We start from the raw sequence: 18,105 nt of genomic DNA on the forward strand, positions 1-18,105 counted from the left end.
CAACATGGTGAAACCCCATCTCTGCTAAAAATACAAAAATTAGCCACACGTGGTGGCGGGCACCTGTAATCCCAGCTACTGGGGAGGCTGAGGCAGGAGAATCACTTGAACCCGGGAGGTAGAGGTTGCAGTGAGCCAAGATCACACCACTGGACTCTAGCCTGGGGGACAAGAGCGAGACTCTATCTCAAAAAAAAAAAAAAAAAAAAAGAGAGAGAAAAAAAAAGCAAAGAAGCATTGTATGGTATCATATATTCTTCCTGCTTTTGCCAAACCTCACAAAGACAAGTGCATCATATTATTTTCCTTCAACTGTATCCCAAGTATTGAAGACAGTCCTTGCCACATAGTAGGTGCTTATTAAATATTTTTTGAAGGAGTAAGAAGGTGGATGTATGAAGCATGATGGAAGCCCTTGAAGAAACAGAAGGTACTCAACTAGGAAAAGTCTTGTTCTGTCGCGGGAGGGCAGGGGGGATGCTAAGCATGGCACCAAGAGGTCCCCAGCGCTGTTCACAAAACACATGAGTTTGGATTGATGCGTATTTCATTAGGCAAAAATAAAAAAGTCATGTAGAAATCAAGGTGGCCACCCAGGGATAGGAACAGACGTGGCTGTTCTCAAAGCTGCACCTGCTGGCTCCAGAGCTGCGGTGTGGAGGGGATGTCGGGGGACTGTGCCTGTCAGCTGCACTGGCGCCATCTGCATGGGTAGGGGGGCTCTTGTGGGGTCCAAGAAGCACATTATGAATGCTGCGGGGCTTATGTTACCTTCAGGAAGAAGGTAACTGCCTGTGTCTTTAATGCAGTGTAAGGCTCCAGGTTCTTCTTGGTTCTCATTCAAGCCAGACTGGCTGGAAACAGAATCTTGTTGGGGTGGAGTGGGGTGGGGTGGGGGTTGAACCAGAATTAGTGCCCAGGGGTCTCCGAACACCACTGTGTTCAGCCTCTGTCTCCCAGCATCTCAGAAGGTTCGTCCATCTCCCCAGCGGAGGGGTACCGGGACTTGCACCCACCCTGGGCAGGAAGTGACTTAGTAGAGAGGAAGTGTGACGTGCGCATGGGGGCCTCTTATTCCCTTCTGTTCTTACGCTGTTTATTTCTCAATTTTATTAAAGCCGTCACTGTCTCAGATCCTGTTATCATAGCCCAATAAGTGGAAGGAGAATAAAGATAGGGGTGCTTTTTCACTGCCGTCTTGAGAAAGAGGAGACGCGAGTTCCGTGGGCATCTGTGGTTCCCATGAAATGTAGCTCAGGCGTTGATGTCAGCCCTGGCCTCAGACCCTGTCCTACCAGGAAGAAAGGAAGAACTGCTATTTCGGGCAGCTGCCAACTCCTCTCACCACCTGCTGGGGCTCCAGGCAACATGCTCTCATTTTGAAAGGCTAAAAGTCACAGCTTTGTCCTGCTAATACAAAGCATCCCTTTCTGCCCTTCCCAGGGCTGTAGAAGAGAGAAAAAAAAAAGAAAAAGAAATAAACTTCACACACATCTCAGACCGCAGAACATTTCTTCCGCCCGAAGGGCTGCGAATTAATAAGGTCAATCCAAACCAAAATTACAGAGTATTTTGGGTAAAATTGTGTCTATGACTGGCTAATCTAAAGAAATGCTTTGAGGGCTGGGCGTGATGGCTCAAGCCTGTAATCCCAGCACTTTGGGAGGCCGAGACGAGCGGATCACGAGGTCAGGAGATCGAGACCATCCTGGCTAACACGGTGAAACCCCGTCTCTACTAAAAAATACAAAAAACTAGCCAGGCGAGGTGGCGGGCGCCTGTAGTCCCAGCTACTCAGGAGGCTGAGGCAGGAGAATGGCCTGAACCCGGGAGGCGGAGCTTGCAGTGAGCTGAGATCCGGCCACTGCACTCCAGCCTGGGCAACAGAGCAAGACTCCGTCTCAAAAAAAAAAAAAAAAGAAATGCTTTGAGAAAAAGGAAAAAAAAAAAAAAAAAAAAATATATATATATATATATATATATATATAACATTCTCTATGAAAAACCTGGAAAGTCAAATCCTTGAGATGCTTTCTAACTCCTTTCGGAGATAATGGGCATTCTGCTTCTTCCCACTCCCACCATTTCTCCAGGGGTGCTTGGTTGATGTGCACCTTGCCTCCCCTGCGTTCCTGCAGCATTCACTCCCCTGCACCTCGTTCCTTTGCCCTTCCTGAGCTCTCACCCGCGCACCTGACAATCCCTGGCCCCTCTGTGTCACACATCGTGTTGGTTGTGCCGCTAACAGGGGGCTTTTTATGGCAGCAGTTCTGCTCCCTTTTGGAGCTTCTCTGTTTCATAGTTCGTTCAGGCTGTTAGAACAGAATACCACGCCTGGGCAGCTTATCCACAACAGACATTTCTTCCCCACAGTCCTGCAGGCTGGAAGTCTGAGATCAGGGTGCCGGCATGATGGGGCTCTGGAGAGGTTCTTCCGGGCTGCAGACAGCTTCATGTGTCCGCACATGGCAGAAAGAGAGCTGACTAGCTCTTTAGCCCCTTCTTAGAAGGGCGCTAATCCCATTCACGAGGGCTCCACCCTCACGACCTAATTACCACCTTATAATACCATCATCTTGGGGAATAGAGTTTCAATGTATGAATCTCAGGGGACACAAACCTTCAGTCCACAGCACCGTCAAACACTATGATGAAGTGGCACAGTGAAGTGGCCACCCGTGGGGCAGACTTCAGAGGTCACCTTGCAACGTTTCTCCAAATGTGTGTGACTGTCCTTGTGCCATGTGGACTGTGTGTTTCAGTTGTGCCAGGTGAATTTTGTGTGTTTCAGCTGAAGATTTCTTTCTCAGTGATTGCAGGCATCATGTAAAACAAGGCTTTTTTTTTTTTTTTTTGAGACGGAGTCTTGCTCTGTCGCCCAGGCTGCAGTGCAATGGCACGATATCCACTCACTGCAAGCTCCGCCTCCCGGGTTCACGCCATTCTCCTGCCTCAGCCTCCCAAGTAGCTGGGACTACAGGCACCTGCCACCACGCCCGGCTAATTTTTTTGTATTTTTAGTAGAGACGGGGTTTCACCATGTTAGCCAGGATGGTCTTGATCTCCTGACCTCGTGATCCACCCACTTCGGCCTCCCAAAGTGCTGGGATTACAGGCGTGAGCCACCGCGCCCAGCCAAAACAAGGCATTTTAATGGTGGTACAGTGACTGATGACTAAGAATTTCTTTCCTTTTTTTTTTTTCTTTTTTTTTTTGAGACACAGTCTTGCTCTGTCACCCAGGCTGCGGTGCAGTGACATGATCTCGGCTCGCTGCAACCTCCGCCTCCCGGGTTCAAGCAATTCTCCTGCCTCAGCCTCCTGAATAGCTTGGATTACAGGCATGTGCCACCATGCCAGGCAAATTTTTGTATTTTAGTAGAGACAGGGTTTCACCATGTTGGTCAGGCTGGTCTCAAACTCCTGACTTTGTGACCCACCTGCCTTAGCCTCCCAAGACTGAGAATTTCTTAAGCAAAAATACATAACCTTGGTTGTACATGTTCCTTTTAGAAATGTTGAGATATAGGAAACAAGAAAAAAAAAATCCATCACAAACAGCACTGCCATGGCCCTATCCACACCTTGTTTTTGGCATCTATTTCTCTATTCTTATTTGTATGTTTTCACATGCATGCATAATACATGCACGTGTATATATTTTTACAAGTTGTATAGGTTAGTGCAAAAGTAATTGCGGTTTTTGCCCTTTTTTTTTTTAAATACAATTTTTTTTTTCTTTTTTAGCCCGGGGTAGGAGATCAATTTCTTGCATTTGAAAAATACAAGGACCTAATATGACCTAGAAAAGCAGAATTTTGCTGGGCATTCCGTTTCCTGGGAATATTTAAAGATGGATGAAACTCATGTTCATTCTTAGGGCTAGATGCCCGTGAGACTGAGCGTTGCCAGGTGTCTGTGCTGCCCAGCATGTAGATACCTTCTTTGGCACTGGCTTACCCTGTGGCTTCAAACGTGTAAGTGGATATTGAGGAAGAGTGGGTGACACCATGGCTGTTCCCCAAAGGCGGGAACCCTTTGTGGCTTCTTCACTGCTGTGTCTCCAGTGCCCAGCACAGCGCCCCCCACATCAGCGGTGCTCAGTGAACGTTAGATGACTGGCATTTAGCTGTAGGGTGGCTTGTACACTGACAGTCTTTCTGTCGCTTTCAGGAGGGCTGGAGCCCAGGCGTTTGGTGCGGGGCGTGAAAGGCAGAAGCATTAGCATGAAGGCACCTACCGCTTCCCGAGCCAAGCAGGGACCGTTCAAGACCATGCCTCTGCGGTGGTCCTTTGGATCCAAGGAGAAACCATCAGGCGCCTCTGTCGAGTTGGTGGAGTACTTGGAATCCAGACGAAGGCCTCGGTCCACGAGCCAGTCCATTGTGTCGCTGTTGACGGGCACTGCGGGTGAGGATGAGAAGTCAGCATCGCCGAGGTCCAACCTCGCCCTTCCTGCTAACAGCGAAGATGGTGGGCGGGCCATCGAAAGAGGTCCAGCCGGGGTGCCCTGTCCCTCAGCTCAGCCCAACCACTGTCTGGCCCCTGGAAACTCGGATGGTCCAAACACAGCAAGGAAACTCAAAGAAAATGCAGGGCAGGACATCAAGCTTCCCAGAAAGTTTGACCTGCCTCTCACTGTGATGCCTTCAGCGGAGCATGAGAAACCAGTTCGACCGGAGGGCCAGAAGGCCATGAACTGGAAGGAGAGCTTCCAGATGGGAAGCAAGAGTAGCCCCCCCTCCCCCTATGTGGGATTCTCTGGAAACAGCAAAGACAGTCGCCGAGGCACCTCTGAGCTAGACAGACCCCTGCAGGGGACACTCACGCTTCTGAGGTCTGTGTTTCGGAAGAAGGAGAACAGGAGGAGTGAGAGGGCAGAGGTCTCTCCACAAGTGCCCCCCGTCTCCCTGGTGAGTGGCAGGCTGAGTCCTGCCATGGACGGGCAGGTTCCAGGCTCACCTCCTGCCCTCAGGATCCCAGAGGGCCTGGCCAGGGGCCTGGGCAGCCGGCTTGAGAGGGATGTGTGGTCAGCTCCCAGCTCTCTCCGCCTCCCTCGTAAAGCCAGCAGGGCCCCGAGAGGCAGTGCACTGGGCATGTCACAGAGGACTGTTCCAGGGGAGCAGGCTTCTTATGGCACATTTCAGAGGGTCAAATACCACACTCTTTCTTTAGGTCGAAAGAAAACCTTACCTGAGTCCAGCTTTTGATGGAGCGTCATCAGTATTGCTGGCGTTCTTGGGACTTTGCCAAGCAACTGTAGGCAGCTTGTGTTGAAAGTGGGTTTCCAGGAGGCCAGTTGTCTTGTAATCCCTTAAAAATGTGTGTGTATGTGTGTGTGTGTGTGTGTGTGTGTGTGTGTATGGGGGGTCTCCATATCTAGACTTCTAACACCCAAGGTCCACATAACCCAAGGTCCAAAACCTTCCTGTATCATTGGGTGCTTTGCTACAGTCTGGCCACTAGAGGATGCTATTGGGTCAGTATTACCAGTTTCAGGGCAAGAACTGATATTTGCTAAAGAGCTTTGGATATGGGCAAACAAAGTGAGCCTGGTTAATAAGAATCTTCAATGTCATGTCAAATACTGTCATTGGCTTTTCCTTTTTCTTTCTTTCTTTTTTTTTAAACATTGTGGACTTAAATAAAAATATTTTATTTTTAATGCTTTTCTGGGATAAGCATTAAAGATACCAAAAAAAGAGAAAAAAACAAAAGAATGATAGTGATGGTAAGCCAAGATTCTAGCAGACAGAGATGGGAGATAAATGGCTGAGAGTTCAGGTGAATATTTAATATATTACAAATTGTATTAAAGTTTTTCAAGGTATTTTAAAAATAACTATTTTGATACTAGAAAAAAATGTTCATTTTTTTAATTTAAATATGAGATCTATGTACAATTTTAATAAAATCCTGTCCATGAAACACACATGGCTGTCTGAATTATTCAGGTTTGATAAATGACCTTGTTTCATTCCTGCTGAGTAAACTTGGTTCGTTGCTTGCTATTGCTATCAGAAAGTAGTTACTTGAATTCTTTCTAAAATCTAAAAGTGCTTTTCGTTCCAATGCCTTGCTGTTTTCTAAAGAAGCGGAAGCCTCCTCAGGCTTCTCTCTGGAGGGCTTGTACTTGAAAAGGCGTGAGTTCCACATCTGCCTGACAGATAATTAGTGGACTGTCTCATTTCCTAAAGGTCTGCACACTCTTCAGTAGCGACTCTTACAAATATCCTATCATTTCTGACTTAGAAGCTGCTAAGCCTGACCCCAGGCCTGGGGCCCAACAGTTGAGGTCACTTGTACTTAAACAGTCCTTTTTCTGCAAATACTTCCTTTTTTGACGGGAAACATTTGTTCAAGACACCTGATCCCAAGAATTAAGTCTTCCCTCATACATATTAGTATGACTCATTGACATGTCTCTGCTACATTTTTTTTTTTTTTTCGTAAGAAGGAAGAATGGGCTGGGTGTGGTGGCTCACGCCTGTAATCCCAGCACTTTGGGAGGCCGAGGAGGGCCGATCACCTGAGGTCAGGAGTTCGAGACCAGCCTGGCCAACATGGTGAAACCCTGTCTCTACTAAAAATAACAAAAATTAGCTGGGTGTGGTGGCGTGCACCTGTAATCTCAGCTACTCGGGAGGCTAAGGCAGCAGGATTGCTTGAACCCAGGAGGTGGAGGTTGCAGCAAGCCAAGATCGCGCCATTGCATTCCAGCCTGGGCGACAGACTGAGACTCCGTCTCAAAAAGAAAACCACAAAAACCAAAAAAACAGAAAAACAAGGAAGAATGGAGTCCATTTTTTTACCCCAGTGAAAAAGACAACTTACCTTTGATCAAAGCAACAGTTAGAAGGTAGAACTGAGATAATAGAGAAAGCAAGAAGATCCAGCCACTTGACCCCAGAGGGCAATATGGACACCAGTAAACCTGTGTGTTTGCATTGCAAAAGAAGTCCATGTTCTCTTCAAGTCTTACGCCGATGTACACTTAGGCACTGTGGAAGACATGGTTGTCCAAGTCCTCTTGGGTGAACAGGAGTCTGGGAGTCTTTCTGCTTTATCTGGTTCTTTCTCTTCTGTTGACTCTCAGAGCAATTTGTCACATTCAGTTTCCATGCTCTTCCTGAGCTCAGTCTCACTTTCTTCCTCCTCCAAGAGATTGGATTGGAACGCAGAGATGCACCTCCCTGGCTTCTCTCTGCTAAGGACTCAGCCTTTAGAATAGTCTTGGTTTGTTGGGATATCATGAGAGGGTCCCAGGCCTTAGCAGTGTTCTCTGTAACACATTTACTCTAGGCTCTGAACCATGGAGGTTCAGGAAGAGGTAATTACACTTGACCCCTGATAGATATCTATCCATCTGGGGTCTGCAACAAGGATGCCTGAGGCACCCTTGCATCCCCTTCCCTGAGGTCGCTTCTCCCTCTAGAAGGACCCGGTAGAAGGCTGTGAGAACAGAGCATGGGAAATGGTCGAGTCCAATTTCTGCCTGGATTGGAAGCAATAGGGTCATGGTTCCAACCTTGGCCATGCATCTGATGATAGGCTGCAGGCTTCTGGTCAAGTGATCCTTGAGGAGAAAGCATGGGAGAACCATTGGATGCTTTTTTCCTATCACAAAGATCCTCCTGGGGATTTCCAGCTAGGAGTTAGAGAAAAGTCGAAAGCCATTGAGCCAGAGAGGAGCATAGCCAGAAATGGAGCTAGCTCAGGATGGCCAAAGGGGCCTCCCATTCTTTCTCTGGAAGCTCAGATCCTCACCTGAGTCTATTCCTGCTGTCTGAGGCTTGGTTGCCAGGTCCGACCTGCAGACCCTGGCCGAATGACGGATGAAGGAAGGCACTCAGACACAGATATCCACTGAAAGAGCAGGCTAGGGGACCGGGCCACTTACAGACCCCGAGGAGGGTGCTGTGAAGAGTCAGCAGCCACGGCCTCGACAAGCTGGCCCTGTGGGCATTTGTTCAGCACAGATTTAATGACAAAGGCTTTGAGTCAACACACTTGTGGGTAATCAGCATGGTCGCCCTCCCCAGAGAGAGCAGTCCTGCATGGATTTTTAAAGGCCAGGTTCCTTGTGACAGAAAACCAAACACCGCATATTCTCACTCATAAGTGGGAGTTGAACAATGAGAACACATGGGCACAGGGAGGGGAACGTCACACACTGGGACCTGTTGTAGAGTGGGGATTGGGAGAGGGATAGTGTTAGGAGAAATACCTAATGTAAATGATGAGTTGATGGGTGCAGCAAACCAACGTGGCACATGTACACCTATGTAACAAACCTACACATTGTGCACATGTACCCTAGAACTTAAAGTATAATAATAACATTTTTAAAAGGCCAGGTTCCAAGGCCTAAGTAAACGAACTTATCTAGATCAGTTTCTTTACATCCCCTTATTATCTAACCTAAGCTTTCAGGCAACGAATAAGAGAACCTGGCTGCCTTCAGCCAAATCCTTTTCCGAAGCTTTGTAAAACCTCTTGGCCTTCCAAGAAACTTTGCATCTTTCTACAATTTTCCCCATCACCGTGACCAATCTCCTACACTTGGTCACTGGTCTGATGGTCACAGCCCATTCCTGACTCCTAAAGTGTCTCCCAGGTTTGAGGCCCACCTCCTTAATCCTCCACTCCTGCTCTTTTCCACTAGTGGAAGGAAGGTCTTGCAAGTCCAGAATCTTGGGCTGAGCAGTCATACAGGTAGTGCCAAAAGCTCCAAGGGCCCACAGGGTCAGAGAAGAAAGCCAGGAAGTCTCGAGGAGGAGAGGCCATAGCCCATAGGAGTCATATAATTACAGTTCTAGCTACATCTCATCAGTAGGATATCACCTGCAGTGAGGCACCACCAGCATGATGTCCTGAGGAATGGTGAGCTAATCAAGCACGTCCTGACTTGATTTCATCCTGGAGCTGCAGAGATCGCAGTTAATAATTACCGCTGAGGAGCACTGATATAGTACTTAACTGTGGGCAAGACACTCTTCTAAGTACTTTATGATATTAACTCATTTAATACATGATAAACTTTTGAGGCAGGTACTGGAAAAATGGCCAGTTCAACCAGCATACTCTAGATACAAGTCCTTTTCATAAGTATCTTTGAAGTATATTTTTCCAGCCTGTGTCTTGTTTCATAAGTATCTTTGAAAATATATTTTCCCAGCCTGTGACTTGCTTTCTTATTATCTTAATATAGTTTTTTGAAGAGCAAAGTTTTTGAGTTTGAAACAGTCCAATTTATCAATATTTTTTGGTAGTTTGTATCTTTCAAGGAATTTGCAAATTTTGTCTAAGCTGTTCAATGTACTGGAACAAAAAATCCCAATATTATTCTGTGGGAATCTGTCTAATCTGTAGTAATGTTACCTCTCTCATCCTGGATATTGGGAATTTGGGTCTTCTCTCTTTTTTGCCTGATTACTCTGGCTAGAAGTTTATCAATTTTAAAAAATCTTTTCAAGAACCAGCATTTGGTTTCCTTGATATTTGTGTGTGTGTGTGTGTGTGTGTGTGTGTGTGTGAGTTATATCTCATTTCTGAGATTGCTGTTTTTATGTCTATTACATCCTTTCTCCTAATTAATTTGGATTTAATTTACTTTTTCTATTTTTTTTTAGTGAACACTGATGTAATTGATCTGAGATCCCCTTTCCTTCCTTCCTTCCTTCTTTCTTTCTTTCTTTCTTTCTTTCTTTCTTTCTTTCTTTCTTTCTTTCTTTCTTTCTTTCTTTCTTTCTCTTTCTCTCTTTCTTTCTTTCTTTCTTTCTTTCTTTCTTTCTTTCTTTCTTTCTTTCTTTCTTTCTTTCTTTCTTTTCTTTCTTTTCCCTTCCTTCCTTCCTTCCTTCCTTCCTTCCTTTCTTCCTTTCTTTCTTTCTTTCTTTCTTTCTTTCGTTCGTTCGTTCGTTCGTTCGTTCATTCGTTCGTTCGTTTTTCTTTTTGAAGTTTTGCTCTTATTGCCCAGGCTGGAGTGCAGGCTCACTGCAACTTTCACCTCCTAGGTTCAAGTGATTCTCCTGCCTTAGCCTCCTATGTAGCTGGAATTACAGGCACTCGCCACCACGCCTGGCTGTTTTTTTTTTTAATTTTGTATTTTTTAATAGAGATGGAGTTTTACCATGTTGGCCAGGCGGGTCTTGGAACTCCTGACCTCAGGTGATCCACCCACTTTGGCCTCCCAAAGTGTTGGGATTACAGGCGTGAGCCACTGCGCCCAGCCCTTTTCTTCTCTAATATAGACATTTAGTGTCATACATTTCCCTGATTCTCCAAATTCCATGTTGTATTTTCATTTCCATTCAGTTCAAAGTACCCTCTGATTTCCCTTTTGATTTCTCTCTTGACCCATGGGCTATTCAGAAGTATGTTTTTAGCCTGAGGGCCAGAAGTGGTGACTCCATATTCCTCTCTGGTGGTGGAAATGTGAGATTCGAATGTTGTGTATGACGACGTGCCCACCCTGTGGAAATGCTGGTCTTCATCGGAAGACAGCGAGGTGGAGCTGCAGAGAGAAGAGGTGGGAGACACACTGGAAGTATTATTCTCTTAGTCCATTTAGTTCCCACCTGTGCTGACATTTCTTCATCTTCACCCATCTTATCTTTTTCTTCTTCTCTTCTGATGTTCTCTTTGCTTTGCTCATTTATCTAGGCCCCTCCATTTAGTCCATTTTCTGGATGAAGAACCCCAGTTAGTGAGAGAATACTGAAAAAAAAAAAAAAAGATCAAATTTTAAGAACATGTCCCCCACCCCCTTTTTTCTTTTTTCTTTCTTTTTTTTTTTGAGATAGAGTCTCGCTCTGTGGCCCAGGCTGGAGTGCAGCGGCGCGATCTCGGCTCACTGCATCCTCTGCCTCCCGGGTTCAAGTGATTCTTCTGCCTCAGCTTCCCGAATAACTGGGACTACAGACGCCCGCCACCACGCCTGGCTAATTTTTTGTATTTTTAGTAGAGATGGGGTTTCACCGTGGTCTCGATCTCCTAACCTCGTGATCCGCCCGCCTCGGCCTCCCAAAGTGCTGGGATTACAGGCGTGAGCCACCACGCCCGGCCGGTCCCCTTTGCAATGAGGTATTTTGGGGTTTGTCTTCAGTAGCGGTGCTTTTCTTTCCTTACGTGGCATGGTGTCTACCAGGGGAGTCGTGGCAGCCATCAACGGTCTTTTAGTAAAAGTCCTAAGTTCCCATCCAGGGTTAGCTATCAGTGATGTGGCCTTATGGCAAGTAAATGGATGCTCGCGGGCCTTGGTTTGTTCATCAGTAAAACGGCAGCTCTGCAGTGATGAGCTGTGGAGGGCTCATAGCAGCTCCTGAGAACCAGGTGTTAAAGATTCAGGAGCTTCACGCGTCTTGAAATCAGCCATGGCGGAATTATTTACGGCAATAAAATCAGCAAACGTTACAAATTGGGACTTTTTTTTTTCTTGGAGAGCACAAGACCAGCACACCACTAGAATTACGGTACTGTCATTTGACACCTCACAGGGTGTTTTAGGAACACATCTCTTAAAGCTGAAGAGTTTGCATTTGCAAAGGGATGATGGCACGTGCTTTGGAATCGGCCACACGTGGACTCACATCCTGCCCTGCTACTCCCTAGTTTGTGACCTTGACAAGTTCCTTCTTCTGTCTGAGCCAGAGTTTCCTCTACTTTGAAGTGATGGTAATACCCATCAAGCAGTGGTGAGGTAGGAAATTAGTTAACAGTGCGAACTGTTAACACTGAATAAATAACTGACTACACTTTGCAAAGAATAAAACACCATTTATTTGGAAAAGATTACAAAGGTATGATCTCGGCCAGGTGTGGTGGCTCACGCGAGTAATCCCAGCACTTTGGGAGGCCAAGGCAGGCAGATCACTTGAGGTCAGGAGTTCGAGACCAGCCTGGACAACATGGGGACACCCCCGTCTCTACTAAAAATACAAAAATTAGACGAACATGGTAGCACACTCCTGTAATCCCTACTCAGGAGGCGGAGGCAGGAGAATTGCTTGAACCTGGGAGGTGGAGGTTGCGCTGAGCCAAGATTGCGCCAGTGCACTCCATCCTGGGCGACAGAGTGAGATTCGGTCTCAAAAAAAAAAAAAGTTTCCGTGGAACTGTTGCTTTCTTTAGTTCCAGCCTCTATGGGTGGGGATTGACAGATGGCAGGTCTCACTGGTGATCCAGTCATTTCCTTTTTCTGCAAGGCCTCAGAAAGTACTTTAGTATTCCTACTACTAATGTCACCACCACCACTAGTATCACCAACAAACGTTTACTACTACATGCCAGGACCTGCTACCAGGGCTCTACATAAATGAACTCATTTATGCTTCAAACATTCCTATGACACAAATAACACTGGTAGCTCCACTTTGCAGGGGTAGAGGTGGAGACACAGAGAGTTTATATTCTGCTTTTGGATCACATTCGACTATTTATTTCTTTTTTAAGACAGAGTTTCACTCCTGTTGCCCAGGCTGGAGTGCAATGGCGCAATCTTGGCTCACTGCAACCTCCGCCTCCCGGGGTCAAGCAATTCTCCTGCCTCAGCCTCCCAAGTAGCTGGGAGTACAGGCGTGCACCACCATGCCCGGCTAATTTTTTGTATTTAGTAGAGACGGGGTTTCACCATGTTGGTCAGGCTCGTCTCGAACTCCTGACCTCAGGTCATCCACCTGTCTTGGCCTCCCAAAGTGCTGGGATTACAGGTGTGAGCCACCGCGCCTAGCCATATATTTGACTATTTTTGACCTACCAAAATGGCAGTTTCATGGGGTTCAACATAATAACATGATCAGGGTCATCCAATTGGTTGTAGGATGGTCAGAATCTGCTTTCTATGAGGGCAACAGTTTAAGCAAATGACCATAGGGTTCCTGTTTTTTTTTGTTTTTTGTTTTTTTTTTTTTTTAGATGGAGTCTTGCTCTTGTCACCCAGGCTGGTATGCAATGGTGTGATCTTGGCTCACTACAATCTCTGCCTCCCAGGTTCAAGCAATTCTCCTGCCTCAGCCTCCTGAGTAGCTGGGATTACAGGCGCCTGCCACCACGCCTGGCTAATTTTTGTACTTTTAGCAGAGACGGGGTTTCACCACGTTGACCAGGCTGATCTCAAACTCCTGACCTCAGTTGATCCACCCACTTCAGTCTCCCAAAGTGCTGGGATTACAGGCGTGAGCCACGGTGCCTGGCTGACCATAGAATTCTAACAGATATCATGAAAGATGAAGAGGGCAGGAAAAAAGTGAAGAGCAATGAGTCTCATCATTTATATCATTAAATCTTAATGATAAAAATCGAGATAAAATACAGTTGAATCACAGAATACTATGCAGCCAGAAAAAAAGAATGAAATTATATCCTTTGCAGCAACATGGATGAATCTGGAGACCATTATCCTAAGTGAACTAACTCAGAAGCAGAAAATGAAATATCTCATGTTGTCATTTATAAGTGAGAGCTAAATGATGGATACACATGAATGTAAAGATGAAAATAATAGACACTGGGACTTTAAAAGCAGGGAGGGCATGAGGAGACTGAGGGTTGAAAAATTACCTGTTGGGTACAGTGTTCAGTATTTGGGTGATGGGCACACTAGAGGCCCGGTCCCCACTGTTACACAATATACCCACGTAACAAGCATGCATTTGTACCCCCAAATCTAATCTTTTTATAAAGAGATAAAATACAGTTGAAAACTTAAAATATTGGCCAGTTGCGGTGGCTCACGCCTGTAATCCCAGCACTTTGGGAGGCTAAGGCGGGTGGATCACTTGAGGTCAGGAGTTTGAGACTAGCCTGGCCAAGTGCTGAAACTCTGTCTGTACTAAAAATATAAAAAAAATTAGCCAGGCGTGGTGGTATATGCCTCGAATCCTAGCTACTCACGAGCCTGAGGCGGGAGGATCACTTGAACCTGGGAGGTGGAGGTTGCAGTGAGCTGAGATCATGACACTGCACTCCAGCCTGGGTAACAGAGTGAGACTTTATATATTAAAAAAAAAAAAAAAAAAGGAAGCTTAAAATATTATGATAAATGAATATTATTGAAACACAAGTGATATAAAAATAGAGAAAAACGTAATAATAAGTTGTATGTAAATTTTTAAACTATTTCAGCATGATTTTGCCACAAAAGGGAGCTATCTAGACAAGAGAGGCGAAGTACAAATCTGGCAGCAGAGATAAGTTCCCAACCTCCTGCTCTCCTTACTTCCACGGATGTAGTGATCTTTGAGTTTGGCAATTTTAATGCGTGGCTCTTTGCTTTCAGTTGTCTTTCAGAGATCAGTCCACATATTCAATCTGGCTTCTAGATGGCGGAAATCTGTGAAGTTGTTTTCAGGCTGGAGGAGCCAGTTCAATGAACACCTCACTCACCATGCTGTCCTAGACATTTCTACCTTCTTTTGTAATTTTTCTTTCTTTCTTTTTTTTTTTTTTTTGAGGTGGATTCTCGCTCTGTCGCCCAGGCTGGAGTGCAGTGGCGCAATCTCAGCTCACTGCAAGCTCTGCCTCCCGGCTTCACGCCATTCTTCTGCCTCAGCCTCCTGAAGAGCTGGGACTACAGGCGCCCACCACCACGCCTGGCTAATTTTTTGTATTTTTAGTAGAGACGGGGTTTCACCGTGTTAGCCAGGATGGTCTCAAACTCCTGACCTCGTGATTCACCCGCCTCGGCCTCCCAAAGTGCTGGGATTACAGGCGTGAGCCACCGCCCCCAGCCTAACTGGTTTTTAGTTACGTACCACCATACTAAAGTTATTGTTTTGCTACTTGCTTTCTTTTTTAACTTAAAATTTTGGAGCTTTTCCCAGATCTCTACAGATCTGCCCTATAGATTATTTTCAAATGCTGCTTATAACTTCTTAATGCAAACGAACCATAGTTTATCCCCCAATTCGGAGCATTTAGATTATTATTATTTTGTGACACAGGGTTGCACTCTGCTGCCCAGGCTGGAGTGCAGTGGCATGATCTCGGCTCATTGCAACCTTGACCTCCCAGGCTCAAACAATCCTCCCACCTCAGCCTCCTGAGTAGCCGAGACTACAGGCATGCACCACCATACCTGGCTAATTAAAAAAAATTTTTTTTGTAGGGATTGAAGGGGGGGGGGTCTCACTTTGTTGCCCAGGCTGGTCTTGAACCCCAGGTCTCAAGGGATCCTCTCGCTTTGGCCTTGTAAAATGCTGGGATTACAGGCATGAGTCACCGTGCCTGGACGTAGATTGTTTCTAAGCTTTTGTCACTGAAAACAAAAATGTCCTAAAAAGAAATAGTGTCCTGAACATCATTCTTTATATATATCTTCTAGGAGAAAATCTTTGTCTTGTTACATTAAATTATGTTCTGGTGTGAAGGAATTTGCATATTTAAAGATATCTTGTATTGGAGAAAGAGAGTGGTTATGCGGGAATGTAAAGGGAGCTTCTTGGGGATGTGGCCTGCCCTTTTGCAGATGCCGACTACTGCTGTGTGTTATTAGCCTTGTAATTTTCTCCGATGTTTGCCATGAATGAACCACTTGAGCTGAGTATCAATGATAAGCTTTTCAGAATGGCATGTGTCTGCTTGGGTTTGACATTCCCATTTCTCTCACGTGCTGTCCCCTGAGACCTAGACAACATATTCTCCACGACAACCTGTTTGTTTTTGAGACGGAGTCCCACTCTGTCGCCCAGGCTGGAGTGGAACGGCCTAATCTCGGCTCACTGCAACCTCCACTTCCCAGGTTCAAGTGATTCTCCTGCCTCAGCCTCCAGAGTAGCTGAGATTACAGGCACGTGCCACCACGCCCGGCTAGTTTTTGTATTTTTAGTAGAGATGGGGTTTCACCGTATTGGCCAGGCTGGTCTCAAACTCCTGACGTCATGATCCACCTGCCTCGGCCTCCCGAAGTGCTGGGATTACAGGCGTGAGCCACCGTGCCCGGCCGACAACCTCTTGTAGGTGACCCGGTGTCTTCATTTTCCTTTCAGGGACTGAGGATGCTGGGCGAGACACCGTCAACACAAGGCTCCTTACCAGCCTAGGGGAAGACCCGACACCCGCATCCATACCCAAAACCCGGCAAGCCGCCTCCTGATGAAAGCCCCGTGAAACACAAGAAGCATTGCTTCAGAATACTCCTGAAGATAAAGGAATCTCAGAGTAGGGCTTCTATTAGGTAAAGGGCTTATGATAACCTCATGTAAGAGTTTAAACAAAAGTTACAGGGCTTAGGCCAGGCACAGTGGCTCACGCCTGTAATCTCAACACTTTGGGAGGCTGAGGCGGGTGGATCACGAAGTCAGAAGATCGAGACCATCCTGGCTAACATGGCGAAACCCCATCTCTACTAAAAATACAAAAAATTGCCAGGTGTGGTGGCAGCGCCTGTAGTCCCAGCTACTCAGGAGGCTGAGGCAGGAGAATGGCGTGAACCCGGGAGGCGGAGCTTGCAGTGAGCCGAGACCAGGCCACTGCGCTCCAGCCTGGGCAACAGTGTGACTCTGCCTCAAAAAAGAAAAGTTACAGGGCTTAGAACAGCACTGAGGGGACTGGGCGACTACTGGAGAGAGACCAACCAAAGACTGGGAGGTGAGTTTTTGTCCCAGACACGTGCTCATTGCAGTGACTTTGAGCAAGTCACCTCATCCCCCTGTGTCTTATTTTCATTATATGGCATATGTAGAAGGAGGCTCTTCTAGCTGGGACAACTGTTTGATTGTACTGGGAAGTGGTTAAGGCTCTGGATTCGATGACCAGATCCACTATTTACTAAATGCAGGATTTGGAAAATTGCTCATGTATAAAATGAGGTTGATGAGGCAACCTACCTCACTGATTGTGATGAGGATTACACTCATTGGAAATATTCACAATAGTGCCAAACATATAAAAATGTTCATTTTTATTATGTCTATAACCTTCTAATCAAAGAGAGCATTGTAAATCTTAAGGGACTTAGGAAGAATGTAGAACAAAAGTGAGTGTTTCGGTTGGGACATAAGGCACCTGCAGAGGAAATTCTTCTATGATGAGGAAAACTTGGGAAGAACTTAATTTTCTCTTAAAACGAGAGAGCTCTTCAGTTCAGCTGTGATGTGTTTTCCCTGCCAGGACCCTGGATTTCAAAGGGGAAGGAAAGAGGGACACTTTTCGACTTTCTCCTGTTTGTGTGGATGTTGGATTTTCTCCGGGGAACCAGTCTGGCACAGAGAAAGGTGACACTGTTTCCTTTCCACTCCCTTACTCAGTCCCTGATCTTGGCGCTACAAGTATCAGTCAGAGTCCAATTAGGAGACAGAAACCACACAGTAATTCAAACAAGCTTAATATAAATATACCTTATTAATTACAACATGTTACAGCGTAACAATACTATAATAGATTATTGAGGAATTGGCTCATAATAAGTAAAGAAGATTGTAAAGAATGTGGGAGGGCCGGGTGCGGTGGCACACGACTGTAATCCCAGCACTTTGGGAGGCTGAGGTGGGTGGATCATTTGAGGTCAGGTGTTCAAGATCAGCCTGGCCAGCATGGTAAAACCCCGTAGTTGTGGCACGCATCTGTAATCCCAGCTCCTTGGGAGGCTGAGCAGGAGAATCGCTTGAACCTGGAAGGTGGAGGTTGCAGTGAGCTGAGATCGCACCATTGCACTCCAGCCTGGGCAACAAGAGTGACACTCGGAGAAAGAATGGAAAGGAAAGAAAAGGAAGGGGAGGGGAGGGGAGGGGAGGGGAAGGGAGGGGAAGGGAGGGAAGGGAAGAAGGAAGGGAAGAAGGAAGGAAGGGAGGAAGGGAGGGAGGAAGGAGGAAAGAAAAAAAGGAAGGAAGGGAGGGAGGGAGGGAATAGCAGATATACCTCTAGGGGCTCAGATAGAGTATTCAGGGATGAGACCCTACATCCCCCCAGGACTGGGGTGCCAATCTATGGTCCACTGGTTGGAGGGAGTTGAGTGGTACTGCACCCTGGCAGGCTTGAAATCTGCCTTCCAGGATGTTGTAGGGGAAGCTATTCAGAGGAGGTATCTCCCGTGAGACACTCCAATACAGTACTCCAAGGAGGTTGCTGGGGAAGCTGCTGGCTGCCATGCACCGCACAAGCTGGATATTGG

The 18,105-nt window shown here is 46.4% G+C and overlaps 1 protein-coding gene across 11 annotated transcripts in view; it reads left to right on the forward strand.

Annotated features, from left to right (window-relative positions):
- USP43 (ubiquitin specific peptidase 43) overlaps window positions 1–5,931 on the forward strand; it is an 86,798-nt gene extending 80,867 nt beyond the window's left edge. For 10 of the 11 annotated variants that reach the window (XM_074018578.1, XM_074018579.1, XM_074018580.1 and 7 more), the window contains one exon: window positions 4,173–5,931. In XM_074018578.1, the coding sequence (XP_073874679.1) occupies window positions 4,173–5,209 (1,037 nt within the window). In that variant the 3' untranslated portion in view covers window positions 5,210–5,931. The remainder of the gene's footprint in view (window positions 1–4,172) is intronic. The other variant, XM_074018577.1, reaches the window with a different exon arrangement.
- Window positions 5,932–18,105: the final 12,174 nt, after the last annotated feature.

This window comes from Macaca fascicularis, chromosome 16, assembly GCF_037993035.2.
Source record: "Macaca fascicularis isolate 582-1 chromosome 16, T2T-MFA8v1.1".
Classification (NCBI taxonomy): domain Eukaryota; kingdom Metazoa; phylum Chordata; class Mammalia; order Primates; family Cercopithecidae; genus Macaca; species Macaca fascicularis.